General features: G+C 61.0%; 1 protein-coding gene across 1 annotated transcript; it reads right to left on the reverse strand.

Moving 5' to 3' along the window:
* Nucleotides 1–482: 482 nt before the first annotated feature.
* On the reverse strand, nt 483–20,375 carry TANGO6 (transport and golgi organization 6 homolog). Its single transcript, XM_064386659.1, has 18 exons — nt 19,687–20,375; nt 19,262–19,378; nt 18,395–18,521; nt 17,573–17,697; nt 16,980–17,142; nt 16,385–16,467; nt 14,714–14,826; nt 13,265–13,441; nt 11,724–11,850; nt 11,017–11,196; nt 8,266–8,400; nt 6,834–7,068; nt 6,130–6,395; nt 5,931–5,988; nt 4,436–4,588; nt 2,475–2,626; nt 1,440–1,553; nt 483–834 (listed from the first exon to the last, which is right to left on the reverse strand). Exons 1-18 carry the CDS (start codon nt 20,362–20,364, stop codon nt 658–660), a joined length of 3,180 nt encoding a protein of 1,059 aa, XP_064242729.1. The 5' UTR covers nt 20,365–20,375; the 3' UTR covers nt 483–657.
* Between the last annotated feature and the right edge of the window lie 25 nt (nt 20,376–20,400).

The raw sequence follows: 20,400 nt of genomic DNA on the forward strand, positions 1-20,400 counted from the left end.
GCAGCAGCTCCCAGTGCAGGAGTGGGGCCCATGGGGCTGCAGCCCTGCCTGGAGGAGGAGCTGACTGATGCTGGGGGATCCCTGAGCACAAAGTGGTGAGTGGTGGTCCCAGCCAGGGACCCTGCAGGGTCTCTTAGCCCCTCCTCAGCATGGAGTGGCTCTTGGTGCCACACCAGAGGGGCCCATCCTCACACCCCGTGGCGAGGGAGCCCCCAGACTCTTCAGCATTCTTGTGGTGGGAGCACAGTGCCAAGGAGAGGCCACAGAATTCCACTCTGGGGGGTGCAGGCAGCAGAACCCCTCCCTCCTGACTCCCCTCGGGGACAGCCACACATTGGGTGCTGCCCAGCCAAAGGGAGCCTGAAGCACTGGCCCTGCCAGCTGCTTGCCCAGCCCAGGCTCACCCTGGGGGTGATGCCCACCCTCCACACACACAGGGTATGGGACATGCCCATGATGGCACCCGTGAGCGTTGTGTGGCCCCACAGACACCACGGACACAGGGCTGAGCATGTCTCAGTTTAATCCCACACCTCGTCCCAGCGAGGCTGCCCCGCCACGCGACACCGCCAGCGGCGTCCTGGAGGGCACGGCAAGCCTTCCCTGGGGGAGCACGGCCCCAGAGAGGAGCAGCTGGCCCCCACGGGCTCGGCCCCGCTATGGCAGCACCACGATCTTCTTCTGCAGCGTCTGCGGGGGGAACAGCACCCTCCTCACGGCAGCATCCAGCTCCTGCAGCGCCAGCTGCGCGTGCAGCACCGCCGCGGCGTCGCGCTCGGCCGCCGCCACGTGCTTCAGCAGGCGGTACAGCTCCAGCAGCACGTCCTGCAGCACCTGGCACGGCACGGCACGGCAGCGTCAGCACGGCCCCGGCAGGGCTGCCCCTTCCCCCGCTGCGGCCAGCACTGTGACTCAGTTTCCCCGCAGGCCAGCAGCACGGTGCGGTGATCCTCCAGCCCAGGGGCACCGGGCATGCCGGGATCCCGGCTGTGGGGATTCCTGTGGGGAACTGGCTGTTTCCCCCACGGGAGCTGAGTCCCAACAAGCTTGTTACTGGGAACTGCGGAGGGAGGCCACGGTGGTGGAAAAACCGGGCATTTCCAAGGCAAATCAGGGATGAACAACTCCCACAGCTCCCACGAGCTGGCACTGCCCCCCGCATGGCATGGCACTGTCCATGGCACAGCCCAGCAGATCAGAGGGACGCTCCCAAAAGCCTCCCTTCCCCAGGATCTGTTGAGGGAACCCTTTAGTGGGGGATGCCCAAACTGGGCATCTCAGTCCCTTGGGACTTTCCCTGGAAGCCGTTTGGGAATGAGCCCTGGAAGCCCTTAGGGAATGAGCCCTGCAGCCCCTACAGAGCACAGGCCCTCCCCAAGGTACACCCATGACCCCCTGGGGGCTGTCCCTGCCCCAGGGACAGGCAGGGGCTGACCTACCTCAGTGACCTTCTCGCTCAGCCCCCGCAGCAGCAGCACCACCACGTGCACAGCGGCTCGTCGCACCTCAGCCTCGGGGTCTGTGCGGGCTATGGCTGTCACACAGCAGGTGACCTGTGGGGACAGGGCAGGGGGGCATCATCAGGGACTGAGGCATGCAGGGGATCCCACCGGAGCAGCCACTGTCCCAGGAAGGAGGATGGGAGCCCCATGCCCCGCTGGGTGCAGGCTCCGAGCAGCTCTCGGCAGGGCCAGGCAGCACATGGATGCCTCAGGAAGCTGTATAAGAGTCTGTATGAAAATCAGGCAGAGCCAAAGGAATCCAATTAAATCCCGGCAGTGACAGCCGGGAGAATTAGCAGAGCTCACACCTTCCCAAAATAGCAGCGTGTGGCTCCCTGGCATCGCATCAACTGCCGGGATCCACCGGCGCCGAGCCGCAGCTGAGGGGAGCAGCCCCAGTGCCAAACCCAAAATGCCTCACTCCAGGAGCACCGGGGGGTGTGGGGGTGAAGCTCTGGCTCCCACAGGGCACAGACCCATCGCCTCCAGGGCTGCTGCGCCCCTGGGAGTCGGGCTCACCCCACTGGGATCTCCCAGCAGCTCCTGAAGCTGCATCTCACCCACAGCCTGCAGCCGGGGCGGGTGAGGGCCAGCTCCCTGATACTGATGATGCTGATAATGATAATTAAGATAACGGGAGAGTAACAAGGTGTCATTAAGCGGGAGGTGTCTCTGGCAAGCACCAGTTGTGCCCCCAGGTCTCCTCTGGCACTGGCTGCCATGGGTGGAGCAGGCACCTAAAAATCAGGGCTAGAAGGCTAGAACTTCCCCAGTGTTTGCTTCAGGCCCCATGGCTTTCATACTCCTCAATATCAGCAATTATCACTCATGTCCCTTATGGAAATGTCCTGTTTCCATATGGAAATGTCCCATTTCCACGTCCTCAGCAGCCCAAGCATGCGCTAACAAATGCACTCGTTAAGGAGAGGCCCCAGGCTGCCCAGGCAGGGTCAGGGAAGGATGGAGCCGTACCTCCTGGATGATGGACCCCAGCTGGAAGCCCAGGTGCTGGCAGAGCTCGCCCAGGTTGGAGAGGCTGCTGGCACGCAGGGCACTGTCGGGATCGCGGGCACCCCGCAGGAAGGCGTGGATCAGCGGCTCCCGGTGCTGGAACACCATGTCCCCTGCCAGGGAGAGCAGAGCTCTGTCACCACCCTTCCTGCCAAAGTTCTCCTTTGGGAACAGATGGGCTGGGCATCTGCCTTGCAACACCACTGAACAGCTGGATGCAACATCTGGAGTGTGGCTTGTGCCCCTCAGCACACCCCCTCACTCAGCCCTGCAAACACACCAAGTGTGAATCTCGAATTTCTACATCATCCAGACCCAATCCTCTGCCCCAATTAGCACACAGAGGTGCTGTGGAGGTGGGAGCTGCTAATGAGAGCTCAGCATCCACAACCATCCCTCTCCTGTGGGAGTGTGGTCATCCCACAGGAGCTGAGCAGCTGTGTGCCCCACGGTGTGGACACACCTCCTGCCAGGCAGGGCCTTGAGGGCTGAAAGAAAGCTCCAGAAGGCCAGCTGGCCTGTGAGTTCTGTGCTTTTCCAGCTCTCTCAAGCTCTGGAAACTCCTCGGACAATGGTGTCCTGGTGGAGGCAGTGGGGTGGATGCCTTGGGATGCCGCAGGGTGTGGAGACAGGAATGATCCTTGTGGGCAGTGGAAGCCCCCACCACCCAGCACGTGGGGGCTCAGGGCTGGGACTGGCACAGGGTGGGGGAGCACGGGGCAGCACTGTGATGCCAAGGACTTGCTGGGAATGTATCATGCTCTGTGCCTGCATCCCAGGACTTGGAATTCCAGCAGTATGAGCAGTGCAGGGTGATCTGAGAGGGATCCCCTCCAAAGCCAGCAGTGCTCCAGCCCCTGTCCCAGACAGCTACAGAAGGAGCATGCAACACTTCCTTTCCTCTCCTAGACAGGGAAAGCCACTCCAGTGGGACAGAGAACAGGCTGGGCACAGGGCAGAGGGGGCATGACAGCCTCTTGGCAGAGAGGAGAGCTCAGAGCCCCAGAGAGCTGCGCAGCGATCCTGAAGTGCTGGATAAATCCTTGCTCCCAGATGCTGAAGCTTTGCAACAGAAACAACCTGGTGCAATTTGTTCTATAAATACGCCGGCGAGCCGGGACGCGCCACAGCTGCCCGCGGCAGCGGCACCACGGCGGGCCCAGAGAGCAGGGCAGGAGCTGCCACCGTCCCCGGGGAGCTGCCGAGGGCAGCCTGCACCACGCCAGGCACTCGGACACTGCCTGGGGAGGTCTGGGACTGAGGGGCTCTGAGCTGACCGCTGGAGCCCCACAGGACACAGCGGGATGCCCTGAACCCGTCCCAGCAGCGAGGACGGATGGTGGCACAGCCAGGCACTGATGCCACAGCTGGCAGAGCCCAGGAATGCCACTGGTGCCAAGGAACCTGCCCTAGGCCACAGGAGAATCACAGTCCCAGGAGCCAGGGGCTGCTGGCCCTTCAGGGGCATGCCCAGCCAAGGCACACAGCTCCCAGCCGGTGACCAGGGAGCTCTGCCTGGCTGCCCCAGCACCGTGGACACTGGCTGCCACCTCCCTGGCCATGTACAGCTCCAGCTGAGTGCTCCCGCTGGCCAGGCCTCCTCCACAGAGTCAGACAAGGCATTTTAGGACGTGTCCCAACAGCAGATGCCGGAAAGGCATCATCCACCTTCTACCTGTGAGCCCGGCGTGTCCGGGCGCTTCCCGGCAGTCTCCCAGCCCGGTGCTGCTGAACGAGGGGATGGTGGGCTGCTGGCAGGACCTGCCATCCTGCTGCTGGCAAACCCAGCCAGCTTCTCTTTGGCTTTCAGACCCTGCTCACCTTCTGACAACAAGAGTCCCCTGTGGGCTTTCCCCTGGCAATGGTGAGGCTGAGCAGCGCTGTGGCTGCTGGCAGTGCCATGCCCACGGCCATGGACTCACCCAGCGCCCGGGTGACACGCATCAGCACCTCGCCCAGCTTCATCCTGGTGACAGCAGCCATGGTGTCCTCTCTGCCCTGTGCTGGGCACTCGTACTGTGCCAGCAGGACGGGCAGAATCCGCTCTGGATACTCACTGGAGAGCAGGGCAACGCCTGGAGGGGAGAAAAACTGGAAAATCAGTAATTTAGCAGTTGGCAGCAGGTGTCCACTCACTGCTGCTGGCCATGCCCTTTGACCCAGTGAGGACTTGCTGCACTGGGGGCAGCTGGGCACTGCAGGCAATGCTTGGGCACAGGGTCTGCTCACTGCTCCCAGCCCTTGGCCATCTGCACACGGTGCCAGCTTGTGTCTGTCCCTGCTGGATTTACCTGGCCCAGACTGGGAGCAGGAGCCAGTGCGTGTTGCATGCCTACTGCATCTCCCTGGGGCTGATGAGAGATCAGATCCTAGATGCAGGGAGACCTTTCTCCAGCTCCAGTGCCCTGCCCTGAACACACTCCAGCCCCTCAATGACTGATGAGGGGCTCAAAACTGCCCCCAGGACTCCAGGAGTGATACCCAGTACACCACTGCAGTCCGGCTCCATGAAACCCAGCGGTGCCACCACCGCTGGCTCACCCAGCCCCGCTGCTGCGACAGGGAGCAAGCAGGATGTGGGGACCTGTCTGGCCTGGCCCCCGGCCCTGCGCTTGGCACGGCACGGCTCGGCACGGCACAGGTGCCGGGTGAGTCAGAGCTGCAAGGAACCGCATCAGGGTTAATCACCGAGCGGGGCAGCTGCAGCGCGTTAATCACCGGGACGGTGCAGCCTTTGTGCTCCAGCCGTGGGCAAGGACAGGCCCGTCCTTCTCAAGACCGTACAGGCAGCGGGAAGCACGGCATCAACTCCTTTCCCAGCTGCTGCCAAAGGTTACCAACCCAACCCAACGCGGGCCAAGGGAATGGCAGCCGTGCCCTCGGCGGAACGCAGGGGACCGTGACCGCGCATTGTCACACAGGACACGCACGTCACCCACGCGGAAGCACCTGCCTGCAGATCCCACAGCGTGCTGGGGCAAGCACTGACCTGAGGGCTTCCTAGGAAGGGGTGTGAGTACTCAGGAGCTGCCACCTTGGCAGAGCCCTGAGGGAGCACCAGTGGGTCTCCCATGTCCTGCTCCTCTGCCAGCCTCGGCTGAACAGGCCCCTCCGTGGGTGCTGGGGCTGTGCCCACGCTGTACTGGAACTGCAGCCCCAGACCTGAGGCACAGACCAGCTCCAGGGAGTAAGAATAACTGGGAGATGAAGTCTCCAGCTTCAGGAACTCGGCATAGAGCCCACATGTGGCCCCAGGCTTGATGGAACACCACAAAGCCACAGTCTGGGAGGGCAGGAGATGCCAAGCCCTCAGCCTGGCCACGGCTCTCCTGCTCTTCACTCCCAGGGCACAGAGCCTCAGAGCACAAAACCTTCCCTGACAAAGGGCTGGCACTCGCCTGGACAGGCACTGCTCACCTTGGATGGCTGAGAGGTAGACAAAGGCGTCCTCGTGCTGCACATTCTCCAGGAACACCTGGAAAGAAGGGAAGTGCCATCAGCAGTGACCCTGGGCTGGGCCAGCAAGGCCAGAGGGCTCCAATAACCGTGACCACCTCCCCTGCTCTGCTGGCAGGGGACACAGCAGGGGACAGGGCCCACAGCAGGAGCCGGGTACCTGCAGCAGCTTCTCCTGAAGCCGAAGTGCCTCTGGATGCCGCTGGGTGACCAGGCTGGCGAGGCGGCGCAGAGCAGCTGCCCGGCTGGGGGGCTGGGGGTCGTAGGCTGACACCAGCAGCTCCTGGAGCCCAGCCGGGGCCAGGCTGTTGGCACCTGGGGCTGGAGAGGCACCGGGCTCATGGGCTGTGCTCTGCTCCTTGCTGCTCTCCCTGTGAGCCGAGGAGGGGCTGCCGTGTGGGTGCCACGGCGCTGCGGGGCCAGGGGCTGTGCCAGCAGGACTCTGTGCTGTGGTGCCAGCGGTGCTCGGTGCTGCCGTGCCAGCCGGGCTCGGTGCTGTGGTGCCAGCCGGGCTCTGTGCTGCGGTGCCAGCCGGGCTCTGTGCTGCCATGCCAGCCGGGCTCGGTGCTGCAGTGCCAGCCGGGCTCTGTGCTGCTGTGCCAGCAGGGCTCTGTGCTGTGGTACCAGCCAGGCTCGGTGCTGCAGTGCCAGCCGGGCTCTGTGCTGCTGTGCCAGCAGGGCTCTGTGCTGTGGTGCCAGCAGGGCTCGGTGCTGCGGTGCCAGCCGGGCTCTGTGCTGTGGTGCCAGCAGAGCTCGGTGCTGCCGTGCCAGCCGGGCTCTGTGCTGTGGTGCCAGCAGGGCTCGGTGCTGCGGTGCCAGCCGGGCTTGGTGCTGCGGTGCCAGCAGGGCTCAGTGCTGCGGTGCCAGCCGGGCTCTGTGCTGCGGTGCCAGCCGGGCTCTGTGCTGCCGTGCCGGCCGTCCTGCCCAGCACAGCGTCGGCCGCGGTGCCCAGCGTGCCGGGGCAGCAGGCGCCGTGGGTGAGGATGGCGATGCGCAGGTCCGAGGCCAGCTCCTGGGTGAGGGGCTCGGGGTAGGTGCGGGACAGCTCCTCCAGCAGCGGCACCAGCCGCTTCAGCACCGCGAAATCGCCGGATTTCAGCTGCGGAGCGAGAGGAGCAGCGCTGGCACAGTGTAACGAGGGCTCCCTCCCTGGATGCTCCCTCATGGGGCTGAGGAACCCCAGAGCCCCGTCCCCAGGTCATGAGCCAGCCTCCAGGCACCACGAGCTCCTCTCAGCCCAGTGGCAATCCCAGTGCCAATCCCAGCCCCGGCAGCAGCCACGGGAGAAGCTGGGAAGCACGTGAAGCTGAAGAACAGCAGGGGACCAAGCCAGGGACATCCCTCCCACCAGCACTGTGCCAGACTTGCCAGCAGTCCTGCCTGGAAGGATGCTCCCAGCACAGCAGCCATGACCTGTCCTGAGCTGGAGAAGCTCCTGCTCTAACCTGGATTTAGCTGCTAAAATCTGGGATGTGAGGCCTGAAAAAGGGGGCTTTAGCAGAGATTTTGGATGATTGCATAAAGCCCCTCGCCCGCTGAAACCCAAACAGCTCTGCAGCTGCTTCCAAAACCTTTCCCATTCCATTTTCCAAATTATATCACTCCCATTAATGCAGAAGTGGGAGCAGGAACTCGCCTGGGAGGGGACCATTGCAGCCACAAGTCTCTGGCTTTAACTTCAACTACAGTTCTTTTCCCAGTATTAGAAATTTAGCAATAAGAGACAATAAATTATCTTCTTCTGTTAACAGCTGGATCTTCCTTAGGGCAAATCCAGGGATGGAACAACCCCAGCAGCTCAGTGATGGCAGCACGTTAATGGATGTGCCATTGCTCCCCATGGCAGCTCCACTGAGTGACACAGAGCTCATATATATATATAGGTATTACAAGGTAACTGAGAGATATAAATAACAACATAAATATGTATAAAATGTAAATATAAAAGTATAAGGGGATTTTCAAGGGTACATGTGAAGTTCACAATGCTCTGCAGCCAGTCTGTGACCGTGTGGGGATGCAGAGGGTGCACTGTTGGCATTTACAGATGCTGTATGTGACTGCACTGCTCTGTCGGTGCCTTTTTAGGAGAGATTAAAAATTAATTAATTGGGCTCTTGGAGTGCCCTGCGCTGATTGAATCCTTGGTCAGCAACCTGGCACTGCCCCAAGGAAGATCATTATATATCTATATATCCATTTACAGGCTGCAGGGACCCCAAGCAGGCACCCAGCTGTGCCACTGCACCCTCGGCTGGGTGTGGCAGCCCCACGCCCCCCAAGGACGCCCCCTTACCTGGACAGCCCCGCCGAGCACGGCAGCCACCAGCCCCATGGCCATGGCGAGGGTCTGCGCCTCGGCCGCCGCGCCGGGGCCCCGCGCAGGGTGGGCACAGGCCCGCTGCAGCACGGCCGCCAGGAACTGCTGCACCTGCCAAGGGAACGCCGTCAGCAGCAGGGACACCGGGCAGTGCCCCTGCAGCCCCCCTGCAGCCCTCCTGTGGCTCCTCTGCAGCCCCCCTGCAGCTCCCCTGCAGCTCCCCTGCAGCCCCCTGCAGCTCCCCTGCAGCCCCCTGCAGCTCCCCTGCAGCCCCTCTGCCCCCGCGCCCAGCCCAGTGTCCCTGTCCCACACAGCTCCCCAGAACAATCCCACACAAACGAGTCTCCCCATCCCACATAGCTCTCAGCACAATCCCACACAAACGAGTCTCCCCATCCCAATCTCCAGAACAATTCCACAGCCTTCAGACACCGCTCTCAGGGATGCACAGGGTGGGATTTTGGGGTGTCTGTACAGGGCCAGCAGTTGGACTCAATGATCCCTGTGGGTCCCTTCTAATTCAGAACATTCTGTGATTCTGTGAATTCCCATTTTCCTCCTGCTGCTGCTACCCCAATCCCAGTGTGGGCTCAGCCAAGTCACGTGCACAGCTGGGACAAGGTGATGGTCCAACTGGTGGGGTCTCTCAGCTGCAGAAGCCCCCCTGGGGCTGGAGGAACAGAGGGATCCCAGCTCCATCTCTGCCTCCTGCCTGACTCCACCAGGGGATGGAAGCTGGGACAGTCCCAAAGGGAAGCTCAAGGTGGGGCTGTATGGAATTACCCCAGGTAAAGGCTTGGAAATCCCAGAGCCAAGGAGCTCCAGCCCCTGTCTACAACTCCCCACACCAGCCTCCCCCTTATCCTGCTCAGCTGACACTCCAGCTGAGCCCTTCCTGTGCTCTCCTTACTTTGGGATTTTTCCCACAGTATTTTTATTCCACATGTAACGACCCTGCCTGGTTGGCATTGGCCTTCTCCACACTTGGCACCAACACCTTTGATCCCACAGGCGTCCTGCCTTCCCAACAGATCCTGGAATGAGGGAGGTGATGTTCTCCATGCCTTATCTTCTCCCAGACAAGCCTGGGAAGGGTTTGCATCAGGGTCACTCCTGCCTAACAGGTGCGCTAAACAGAGGAGGAACTATTGTGTTCCTGTTTCAGAAAACAAAGCATGAGGGCAACAAGGTCCTCTTGCACCAAATTCCAAACTTCCACCCCCAGGGCACCGGGTGCAGGCAGCATTTCCTCCTCAGCTGCCAGATTCCTTAAGCAAGAAGGGAGGCTGTGGAAAAAGGCTTTGGAAAAGGCTGCATAAAAGGCTCAGGTACCTGCTGGGATAATTATTCCAGAGAAGAAATTGCATCAAACAGCAAGTAAAAAAAATTAGAACATTTGCTCTCACAACACAGTGACACATGAGCTGGAGGGGTTGAAGTTATATTTAATATTAAAAAAATAAAATTGTGAATAAATAACAGTAGATTGTAACTGAGAAAAATGAAAACTTAAAAAATAATCTAGGAAAAAAAAAACGTTTTAAAGTGGGAGGGAAAAAAAAGGAAAAATAAAACACTGGGGCACAGTTGTGTCTGGGGCAGGAGGAGAGAATCCTTGGTGCAGTGAGGAAATCAAATTGACCTTGGTTGTGGAGGAGAATACGTAAATAAAATAAATGTGCAGTGGAGGGGGGGGGCATAGCAGCTGCTGCTCCTGGCTCCAACTCTGGCAGGATGGATCCCACTTGCTCCCACCCCATTGGGGCCCCCAAACACCCCAGGGAACCCCAGAGTGCAGAACCTGCTCAAAGCCTGTCCCTGTCCCAGCCCGGGGCCTCGCTGAAACACAACCCCAGGCAGGAGGATAATGGATTTTTTGTCTGCATTTCTTTGGCGGTGGGTTTTTATCCCAGACTCCAGCTGGACCCTGGACCCTGGCAGAGCCCTTCCCCATGTCCCACCGCGCCCCTCGGGCCCGGCAGGGCTGTGATGGGAGGCAGGTGGGGACAAAGCGCCGCTGGCTGTGTCCCCTTGCTGCTGAGCACACAAAGGCTCCTTTGTCCCGAAGGAAACGTGAGGAAACCTGCCCGAGCCGCGGCCGCCCCTGCCCACGGCAGCACAGAGCTGGCACGGCTGGGCACCGGGGGAAAAGCAGCAATAAAACACAGGATGGGGAAGTTCAGAGCCACCGGATCTGCAGGGGATCCACAAGGACTGCCAGGCTGCCCTCGGTGCCCAGCTGCCTCCTGACTGACCCCATCCAGTGGAGAAGATTCTAAATATCTGTTTTGGGACCAAGGGAAACCAGTGGCCTTTGGAATTACAGTATTTAATACACTTGGCACTGCCCATTCATGAATGCAGGAGCACAGTTATGCCAACCAGGTTGCTCCCATCCAGCCTGGCCTTGGGTATTTCTACAGATGGCACAGCCACTTCTCTGGGCAACCTGTGCCAGGGCCTCACCACCCTCACAGGGAGGAATTTCTTCACTGTGCCCCTTCTAACCCTGCCCTCTGTCAGGGGGAAGCCATTCCCCTTTGTCCTGTCATCCCAGGCCCTTGTACAAAGTCCCTCTCCAGCTCTCTGGGAGCTCCTTTAAGGCCTGGATGTTTCTCTAAAGGTCACTCTGGACCCTTCTCTTCCCCAGGCTGAGCAATGCCAGCTCCTCCAGCCCCTGCTCCTGGCAGTGCTCAGCCGGTGCCCCCGGGCTCTGCCACCACCAACCTGCACAATGTCAGTGAACACGGTGTCCGAGACGCCCTCGCACAGCGCAGCCACCAGCTGCAGCACCAGCAGCCTCCTCCCCTGCCTGGCCTGGTACTGCTCCAGCTCCAGCAAGCTCCCTGCAGGCTGCACAGCTGGGTTTGGAGCCTCCTCATCCTCCGCAGCCACCTGAGTCAGCTCCTGCCGGGAAGGGAGCGCGGGCACGGCGAGGCAGCGGTTAAACAGCAGGAGCCAGTGCCCGCAATGCCAGCTGACTCCTCGCTCCACCACCACCCCCCAGCTGCTGGATGAAGGTTTCTGAGAGCTGCCCACAGCTCCTGGGTGTCCCATCCCCATCCCCTATAGGCAGGGGCACAGAATCCCAGCCCAGCCCAGGCCTGGAGGGAGCCGCGGGGGGCTCCAAGTGAGATCAAAGGAAGCAGGTATGGGGCCCCTCTTCTGGAGCCAAGGAAGCAACAGGGATTATTCCAGCCTCCAACACATTTCAGACATGCTCCTGTAGTTAAAACAGCCCAGGGGGAGGATGGGGGTTAACCCCTTCAGGGACAGGGCTGCTCCCACTCCTTGGCTTCCCACGCAGCACACAGGGCTGCTCCAGCACAGGCCATACCCCAGGACACACAGGGGGTGATCCCCCTTTTGCCTTCTGCTTGTCCAGAGAACCCCTTCCTGCAGGTGTGCCCCAACCAGGGGCTGGCTGCCCTCACCTTCAGGCAGTGGATGAAGAAGTCTCCTGCCAGACCACTCTTCTGGCAGTGGGACAGGAGCTCCACCAAGCTCTCCACATGGCACTGCTCCAAGGAGATCTTCTGGTACAGGGCCTCATCTTCATCACTGGAACAAGTCACTGTATCACCCACACGAACACACCCAGAAGCCCCTGATGCCCAGGCTCCAGGGCATGGTGAAATCCCAGCCTGCATTTCCCTGGAAGCCTTCCTTCCCAGCACTTCCCAGCAGAGCCTGCAGGCAGCTGAGCCAAACGTTGCCCAGGTCATTTGGGCTCTGCTTATTAACTAACCTGCACTCATTAACAGAAACCATGAGCCCAAAACATACGTTTCATCCAGCCCATAAACAACAGGATTAGTGCTGGGTAAGTTAGGCAGTGGTCAGAGCTGTGGCAGCAGGGGCATGAGCCAGAGCCAGGATGGAACAAGTTTAAAGTAGTCCCAGTTTCAGCAAGGCAGAGCTGCCTCTAATTCTGGCTCTCCAGTATCTAAAGAGAGTTTATAAAAAGGCTGGAGAGGAACTTTGAGCAAGGGTATGGAGTGACAGGACAAGGGGGAATGGCTTCCCACTGACTGAAGGTGGGTTAGATGGGATAATGGGAAAGAATCCTTCCCTGTGAGGGTGGGGAGGATGGAGAGGCCCTGGAACAGGCTGCCCAGAGCAGCTGCCCCATCCTTGGAAGTGCCCCAAGGCTGGACAGGACTTGGAGCAACCCGAGATAGAGGAAGGTGTCCCTGTCGATGGCAGGGGTGGAACAAGATGAGCTTTAAAGTCTTTTCCAACCCAAACCAGCCCATAATTCTAGCTCAGGTCAGGAAAAGCTTGAAAAGAAGCCAAACCAAACGTATTTGTGGGGATTTTGCTGCAGGTGCCCCCAGCTCCCAGCACACCCCTGGGCACAGCTGTGCCTCTGCCTGCCCTGCTGCTGCCCTGGCCCTCCTGCCAGCTCACAGCCCCTCTCTTTAACCCAGCCTCCTGCTGCTGGACATCCCAGCCTGCGTGGCTGGACACTAAAGGCTGCAGTTAACTCCCAGCATGGCCAGCCCTGCCTCCACCCAGAGGCCATCTGCCCGCGCCAGAGGAGCTCCGAGGCTGCCCCGCGACGCTGGCACTGCCACAGTCTGTGCTGTGACTGTGCCACCTGTGCCCGGGGGACTCTGCTCACTGTGTCACCTGACAGGCTCGGCCTGGAGGATGGAAGCTGAATTTTTGGGGTGCTGAGACTGGGAATTCACATCTCCCTCCCAGACACTGTGCAGGCAGGCAGGGAGTGCACACCAACACTCAGAGTGTGATGCTTCTTGGGGCTGCAAGTCAGAGCCCTGCACCACGTCAGGGGAACCTGGGGGCTGTGCTGGCTCTGTGGGCTGTGTGGAAGTGTCACCTGCCTGAACATGAAGGGATGAGACCCTGTGGGACGGCTCTGGCAGCGCCCTGCTTTGCCCAGGCTCTCTGCCAGGCTTCCCTGGAAAGCCCCGGGTGCCGGGTGACCCAGGGACTGTCCCACAGCACTCACCTGATGGTTTCCTCCAGGACGACGGCAGCACCGCCCTCGCTGCCCACACGGAGCTGGCACTGTGGGTGCAGGGTGGGCACGTGGCTGCTCAGCCCAGCCAGGCTTTCCAGCACAGCCAGGGACTGCTCCCGCTCTGCCTTCTCCAGGAACCACAGCAGGATGTCCTGGCACGGGGAGCTGTCAAGGAGAAAGGAGCCTGTGGTGACACTGCTCTGCCCACTGCACCTTCCCTCATCCCTTTTGGGATGAGGGACATGACTGGAGTGCTCTGGAGCAGCCACGGGCTCTCCCTGGGATGCTCCAGCTCCTGGCTCTGGCAGTGAAAGCATTTGTGCCTGTTCCTAAGGGAATCAGCAGCACATCCTGCCCTTCTGGCGCTCCCAGATGGAAGGATTTGGGTTCCTCCACACTTCAGGCTGGCAAGGAAGCACTGTGAACACCCTTGGCACGCCCTGCCTGTGCCTCACGCCGGGGTGACAAGGGCTGGTGGCAGTGCCAAGGCAGAGGAGGAAGGAGATGGGAGCACTGAGGTGGCACGGGGAGCCCTGCCAAGGGAAGAAGCAGGTTAATGAGGTGAAGCAGCCGCGCTGGGCCGTGCCAGGGGTCTGGAAACCCGAACACTTCCAGGCAGCTGTGGGCTCAGTCATCCCTGCCAAATTCCTCAGCAAAGGAAGCAGTGACTGCTGGCCCAGCAGCAGCATGAACTTGGCTCATCCCACCAACTTGTCACGGCACTCACTGCTCTTTGAAGTGATTAACGAGGCCTTTAATATTAAACAGCACAGGCTGTGTCTACACACACCTTTTAGGGAAGCCTCCACACGCCAGGATCACCAGAGCACCGTGTAACCCCACCAGGAATGCTTTTACCAGGCTGCTCCTAACTCCAGGGAAAGCCTGGGGGCACCAAGGAGAGAGGACAGCCAGCACCTGGTCACCCCTGTGCCTGCCACGACTGGCACTTGTGGTGCTTCCCACTGCACACCAGTCACGGGGAGCTGGGCATGGTGTGGGGGATCAGCTGCCAGGATTGCACCAGAGGAGAGTGATCCCAGATTGGAGAATGATCCTGTACTTCCAAGAGGCAGTGCTTAAACTGCTTTCCCACTTTTTATGCTATTTGTAGACCCTCCATCTGGTTTCCAGCATCACTCCCTCCATCCATGGATAACCACGATCCCTGCTCCAGGCAGAGCCACCCAAGGGCATTCTCACCTCTACATGAAACATCCTGGCTTCAGGGAAGACAAAAACTAACATGAGAAGAGCCTCCTCAGGTACAGGCTGCCCGTGAGGCTGCGTGCCTGGAACAAGAGTGCTTTGGGATGGGAAGGTGGATCTCTGCTCCTGCCTGTGCCCTGAGCGTGGCTGCTGGAGGGGGCAGAGCCCAGCAGATGAAACCCCAGCAGATGAAACCCCAGCAGAAGCAGAGCACAAACCCTCCCTTACCGTAAGTATGACACATTCTGCTTGGCGAAGGAATAGAGGGAAAACACCACTCCCAGCACTGGCTGCAAGGATCCCAGCAGCAGGCTCGAGCTGTCATTCCCAACCACATACACCTACGGAGAGAGGGGCACAGGAGGGCACTCAAACACCTGCACGGGCCAGAGGGGAGTCACAACACCTCTGTGCACAGGGCAGCTAGCAGGGAATGGTGGGTGGAGGGCTCTCAGCCTCTTCCTCCAGTCTGCAGGTGGCTTCCCTGATTATGCCACATTCCCTATTAAAACCCGCCTTCAGCACCATCTTTCTCCAAGAATTTGCTTAACCACAGCAGGGCTCCAAGCTACAGGAAGGCTGCAGGCAGTTTTTTGGGAAGTCTGCTGCTTAGGAGTAAGGTCCTGCCTTACCCAGGGATGCAACAGGCTGGAATGAGCAAATCTTCACTGAATGAGTGTAAATCTCAAGCACAGAGATCAGTCACCAGCAGGGCAGTTGGGCTAGTGGGTGCTGAGCTGAGGCATGGGGCTGCTCAGGCTCTGGGGGGACTGCAGAGGCTCTGGGAATGTTGTTGGTGCTCAGGGGGGCTTTGGGGATGCTGTAGAGGCTCTGAGGGGGCTGCAGAGGCTCTGGAGGGGTTGCAGAGGTTCTTGGGAGGGCTATAGGGGTTAGGGGGGTATTCCAGAGCCCTGCTCCTTCCCTCCACCTCATCCAGCACCCTCCCTAGAGGCTGAGAAATGGCCCCCACAGGGCCCTGCCCTGCTCCACTGATGCTCCCAGGCCTGTTTTCATGTGCTAATCCCCAGGGAGCCATTCCTCCTGCCCAGACCCTTGTGTACACAAAGCCTCCCGATGAAGCCCCAAGGATGGTTTCTCACTAAGCATCAAATGACACTTGTTAGGCAAGAATCCCCCCCAAACCTGGGGTCCCCTCACTAATCTGGCTGCTGTCAGGCCCCCAGTGCTCTGCCATTGAGGAGGGACCCACCCCAACCCCCCCAGCACTGCTCTGGGAGGGAGCAGCCCTCCAGACCAGTCTCTGCCTGCCAGCCAGTTACAACAGCTCTTACTGGGAAAACAGACAACAATCCCAGCATTTAAGAGCTTAGCCTGCCTCGGGGCATGCCAGGAAGCAAGTCACCAGCCTCTGAAATTTGAATTCCTGGACTGGAGATGTCCTTCTGGGTTGGAAGGTGCAGCAGGAAGCTGCTGGAGCCTGCAGTGGGGCACTGGGGTTACTGGTGGGAATGGCAGGAAACGGAGTTATGAGGGGAGGTGTCACAGGAGAGACCTCCACAAAAAGCCCTCGTCCTTCACAGGAAGCACAAGGATCGACCTCACCAATCCCTGAAATGCCAGAACCAAGATCTGTGCTCCAAGGAAAGCTTAGAGCTCCTTACAGTGCCCAAGGGGGCTCCAAGAGGGCTGGAGAGGAACTTTGGACAAGGAGCAATGCCTTCCAACTGCAAGAGGATGGGTTGAATGGGGTCCTGGGAAGGAATCCTTCCCTGTGAGGGTGCTGAGGGCCTGGCACAGCCCATGTGGAGGTACTCCTGCAGATGAATACCAGACCGAGCATGACTGCAGGAGACACTGGGTTTGTGTGGCCCAACACACACTGAACTGCTCACCAGGTCTCAAACCAGCTCTTTTTCTCACCCAAAGCAGACACGGTACCTTGAGCACATCTTCCACACAGCTGCCCAGCTCTGCCTCAGGCACCAGCACGGCCCCTGCTGTCAAATCCTGCAGTGCCAGCTCTGAAAGCAAAGGGCAGAGACATGAGCCCCCCAAAACAGCCCGGAGCCCCCAGCAGCAGAACTGCATTCCCTGCACCCAAAAGCACTTCCACAGCTCCCTTCCCTCTCCACGGGAACAGAGCAGCCCTCATTAGCCACACTAATTGTGCTGCAGTGTCATAAACCCCCAAGGAGACATGGAAATCAACACAGACCACAACTCCATGATGGACGATTCCCCAGAGAGCTGCTGGCCAGAGCGGGGAACCAGCAGCTTCTGTCTGAAGCCCAGAGCAAGGATTCAGGCTGGGAGAGGTTCCCAAGGAGCACGGGGCAGAGCCAAAGTGCTCAGCTCCCACGCTGCAGTGACTGCACTCAAGGGTAAATACGGTGTACCCAGACAAACTGACAGGGGCAGCACACAGAGCTGGGCTGCCACACTCCCCAGCCCGGCTGCTGGCCTGAGACAACTCAGAAGGAATGACAAAAAGCAGCGAGCAGCACAGCAGAGGCTCCCCCCGTGCAGCAGGTACCTGCGGCCCGCGAGCAGCGGCGCAGCGGTGCCAGCAGGGGCTGCAGCAGGTGCCTCTCTGCCAGCTCTGGCTGCTCCCTGGCCATGCTGAGCAGCGTGCTGGTGGCCACGCGCTGGAACTGCCGCGCTGCCACTCTGTCCTGGATGTGCAGCAAGTCCAGAATCTGCAAGGAAAAACAAGCAAGGGTCAGCAATCCCTGAGAGGGGGATGCCTGGCACCTCACAGAACCAAGGAGCCACCACGGGCTGCTTTGCATGGCAATCCGTGTGTGGAAGAGCCAGTGTCCTTCCCACACACCCAGGATACCTCTCTGGGCTCAGAGCAGGAGCCTGCACCACTCCCAGAGCCAAAGGCTGGAAGCAAGAGCTACACACAGAGCTCTGTGTAGCACAGTGCCAAGTACCTCGTGTGATCAGGCAACACCACCCAGCATTTCAGTAAAACATGGAAAATTCAAAAGTGGAAACATCCCACTGTCAGAAAAACACCTCCTGCCTTGAGCCAGGCCACACTCAAGCAGAAGGAAGAGCCCCAGCACTCTCCAAGCTGAGAGCTGGCTCTGCATGCCCCGGCAGAGGGGACGAGGGACTTACCTGGGGGCACACCTGTCTGTAGTAGTCCTCGAGGGACAGGCACTGCTGGGGGCAGGCAGCCAGGATCTTCCCAACTGCATCACATTTCCTCCAGTCCAGAGCTGCTGCTTCAGCACCGGCACCACCTACAACAGCAGCAGAAATCCCGGGTCAGCTCCGACCCAGGCCAGCTCTGGCTGAAGCCAGCTGTTCCTAGCCAAAAATTGGATTCTGAGCTTTTATTGATCTTTCAGGAGACACCTGAACTTAAGGAGAGAAAAGGGAAAACTGCTGTGCAAGAGCCCTGCTAATGGAAAGCAACTCCTACAGCCAGGTGGGTGAGCCAAAAGGTGGGGAGAGGTTGTACTTGGATGGCTGGAGTTGGCCAGATGAGATTTTGGCACTAAAAACTGCGGGATTCAGCTTGTGGAGAGCAACAGCTTCCTTCCCTGGCAGGACACGGAGAGCAGGGGATGGGATGGGTCTCGCTGTCCCTACAGCTCTCACAGCCCAGTGCCCAGCACAGCTCCCACCACACTGGCACTGGGCATTCCCCAGGAGTGATCCCACTCTGGACACACACAGTGTGTGACCCCATCGAGGCACAAACAGGCTTGGAGCCTTTCAGTGTGGCCCTCTAACATATGTGTACCCCAAATTAGAGCAGTTTGGGGGTTCAGCACAGCCAGAGACAGCCTGTGTGTCACCATGTCACCTCAGCCTGGCACAAGGCAGCCCCTACATCCCGCTCTCGTGGCTCTGCTCTTCTGGGCCTCTCACGGGATGAACTGTCTCAAGACACCTCTGGATCTGTGAAGCTGGGGCCCAGAGCCCCCCACTCACCGTCCGTGCCCTCCAGGACGCCCCGAACCACGGCGTGCACCCCGCCTGGCCTGAGCAGCCTCTCGGAGAGCAGGTGCCCGCAGAGCCGCCGCAGCCAGGCCGGGGCTGCCCCCGCACCCGGGCGCCGCTGCAAGGGAGCACAGGAGCACCTGAGGAGCCTGCTGCACACACCGTGCCGAGCCCAGCCCCGGGCAAACAGCCCCTGCTCCGACTGAGAGCACAGGACACAGGCTTTGAGCTGCTGCTTCGTCCAGTGGCACAAAGCAAATCAGGAATTAATGAGAGGTCAGCCCTCAGGTGCTTAGCATGCTATTCCACCCCTGGAAGTGTCCAAGGCCAGGTGGGACGGGGCTTGGAGCAACCTGGGACACTAAAAAGTGTACCCACCCATGATAGGGAGTGGAATGAGATGAACTTTGAGCTCCCTTCCAGGCCAAGCCATTCTAGGATTCTATGATTCTGTTAAGGGCATTATCCCATGGGGACTTTCCTAAAACAACACTTAAGAGATTCCCCATCTCCTCCTCCCCAGGATGCTCTGGAACAGCCCCAGAGAGCAGCAGGTGCTCTGTGTCATGCCCGGAGTGGGAAGGGTGAGGTCTGGAGGAGCAGAAGCTGTGCTTGGCTGGGCACGGCAGATGTGGGTGCCAAGCCAAGGTGGCACGTGCGGCGATGACAGTCCCTGACACACCCACACTCTGCTCCTGCACAGCAGGGCTGGAATCACACACACCCAGCAGCCTCACCAGCGCTCAGGGACTGGTGTTTAAGGTGTAAGAACATTTCCAGAAGAGCAGCATCCTCGGCGTGTGGGAACCAGGGGGGCACGGGCGCTGACAGCCCCGTGCTGGGGATGGCCCCGGGTACCTGCTTGGGCTGTCCCTGCAGCACGAGCAGCTCCTGCACGGCCAGCGGCTGGTAAACACGGTCCAGGACGTCCCTCAGGGCCTCCCGGCACTGCGCTCGCTCCGCTTCTGAAACACCCTGCAACGAAACACACCGGGGCTCTGACAGCAGCCTGGCTGGGCGCTGCAGCCCCTGCCCCGCAGCCCCTCGCTGGGCTCCGTGCCTCCCGTTCCTTCTCCCACACGGGGCAGGACACGGCAGGCACGGCCTGAGGAGCTCGGCTGGGGAGCGGGGACACGGGCAGCGGGGACACGGGCAGCGGGGACACGGGCAGCGGGGACACGGGGACACGGGAGCGGGGACACGGGAGCGGGGACACGGGGAGCGGGGACACGGGCAGCGGGGACACGGGCTGCGGGCACACGGGCTGCGGGCACCGCACGGACCTGGCAGAGCGCGGCGGGGCCGTGTCCCAGCGCGCAGAGCCCGCAGAGCAGCAGCCGCAGGTGCCGGGCGAGCAGCGGGGCGCCCAGGGCCGGCAGCCGGGCCAGCTCCACCAGCGCGGCCACGGCGGCGAGCAGCCGGGCCCCGCGGCTGCCGGGCGCCGGCCCCAGCCCCGTGCCGAGCCCCGGGCCGAGCCCCGGCGGCAGGTGCGGCAGCAGCCCCAGCCCCACGGCGGCCCGCAGCGCCCGCCGCACCGCCCGCTCCTGCCCCACGCTCAGCGTGTCGGCGCCGGGCGGCGGCGGCGCCCCGGGGGCGGCGGGGGCGGCGGGGGCGGCGGCGAGCGCGGCCAGGCGCTCCTTGAGGCACAGCAGCAGCGCCAGCAGCCCGCAGGCCGCCGCCCAGCCCGGCTCCGCGCCCGCCGCCCCGGCCGCCAGCGCGGGCGCCCGGGACAGCACGGCCGCCCGCAGCTCGCGCAGCGCGGCCCAGCCCGCCGCCCCTGACAGCCGCTCCTCCAGCGCCAGCGCGTTCCTGCGCAGCGCCTCCGGGCACAGCGCGGGCTCCCGGCCGGGCTCGGCGGCGCTGCCGGGCGGCCCCAGCAGCAGCTCCAGCGCCTCCACCACGCGGGCCGGCTCCGGGCCCGGCTGCGCCATGCCGGCAGCGCCGCCGGGGAGCGCCGCCATGCTGCGCGGCACGGGAAGGGGCGGGGCGGGGCCGCC

The sequence above is a fragment of the Passer domesticus genome, chromosome 12, assembly GCF_036417665.1.
Source record: "Passer domesticus isolate bPasDom1 chromosome 12, bPasDom1.hap1, whole genome shotgun sequence".
In the NCBI taxonomy this organism is placed as follows: Eukaryota; Metazoa; Chordata; class Aves; order Passeriformes; family Passeridae; genus Passer; species Passer domesticus.

Bases quoted from the DNA above. Each gene is read 5' to 3' on its own strand.
- TANGO6 (XM_064386659.1), bottom strand. From the start codon at position 20,364: ATGGCGGCGCTCCCCGGCGGCGCTGCCGGCATGGCGCAGCCGGGCCCG. The intron at 6,396-6,833 runs GCACCGCAGCAC...CTGCTGGCACAG, and splicing joins CGCAGCACAGAGCCCGGCTG to CCCCTGGCCCCGCAGCGCCG. The intron at 4,589-5,930 runs GTGAGCAGTGCC...TCTCCCCTCCAG, and splicing joins CTACCTCTCAGCCATCCAAG to GCGTTGCCCTGCTCTCCAGT.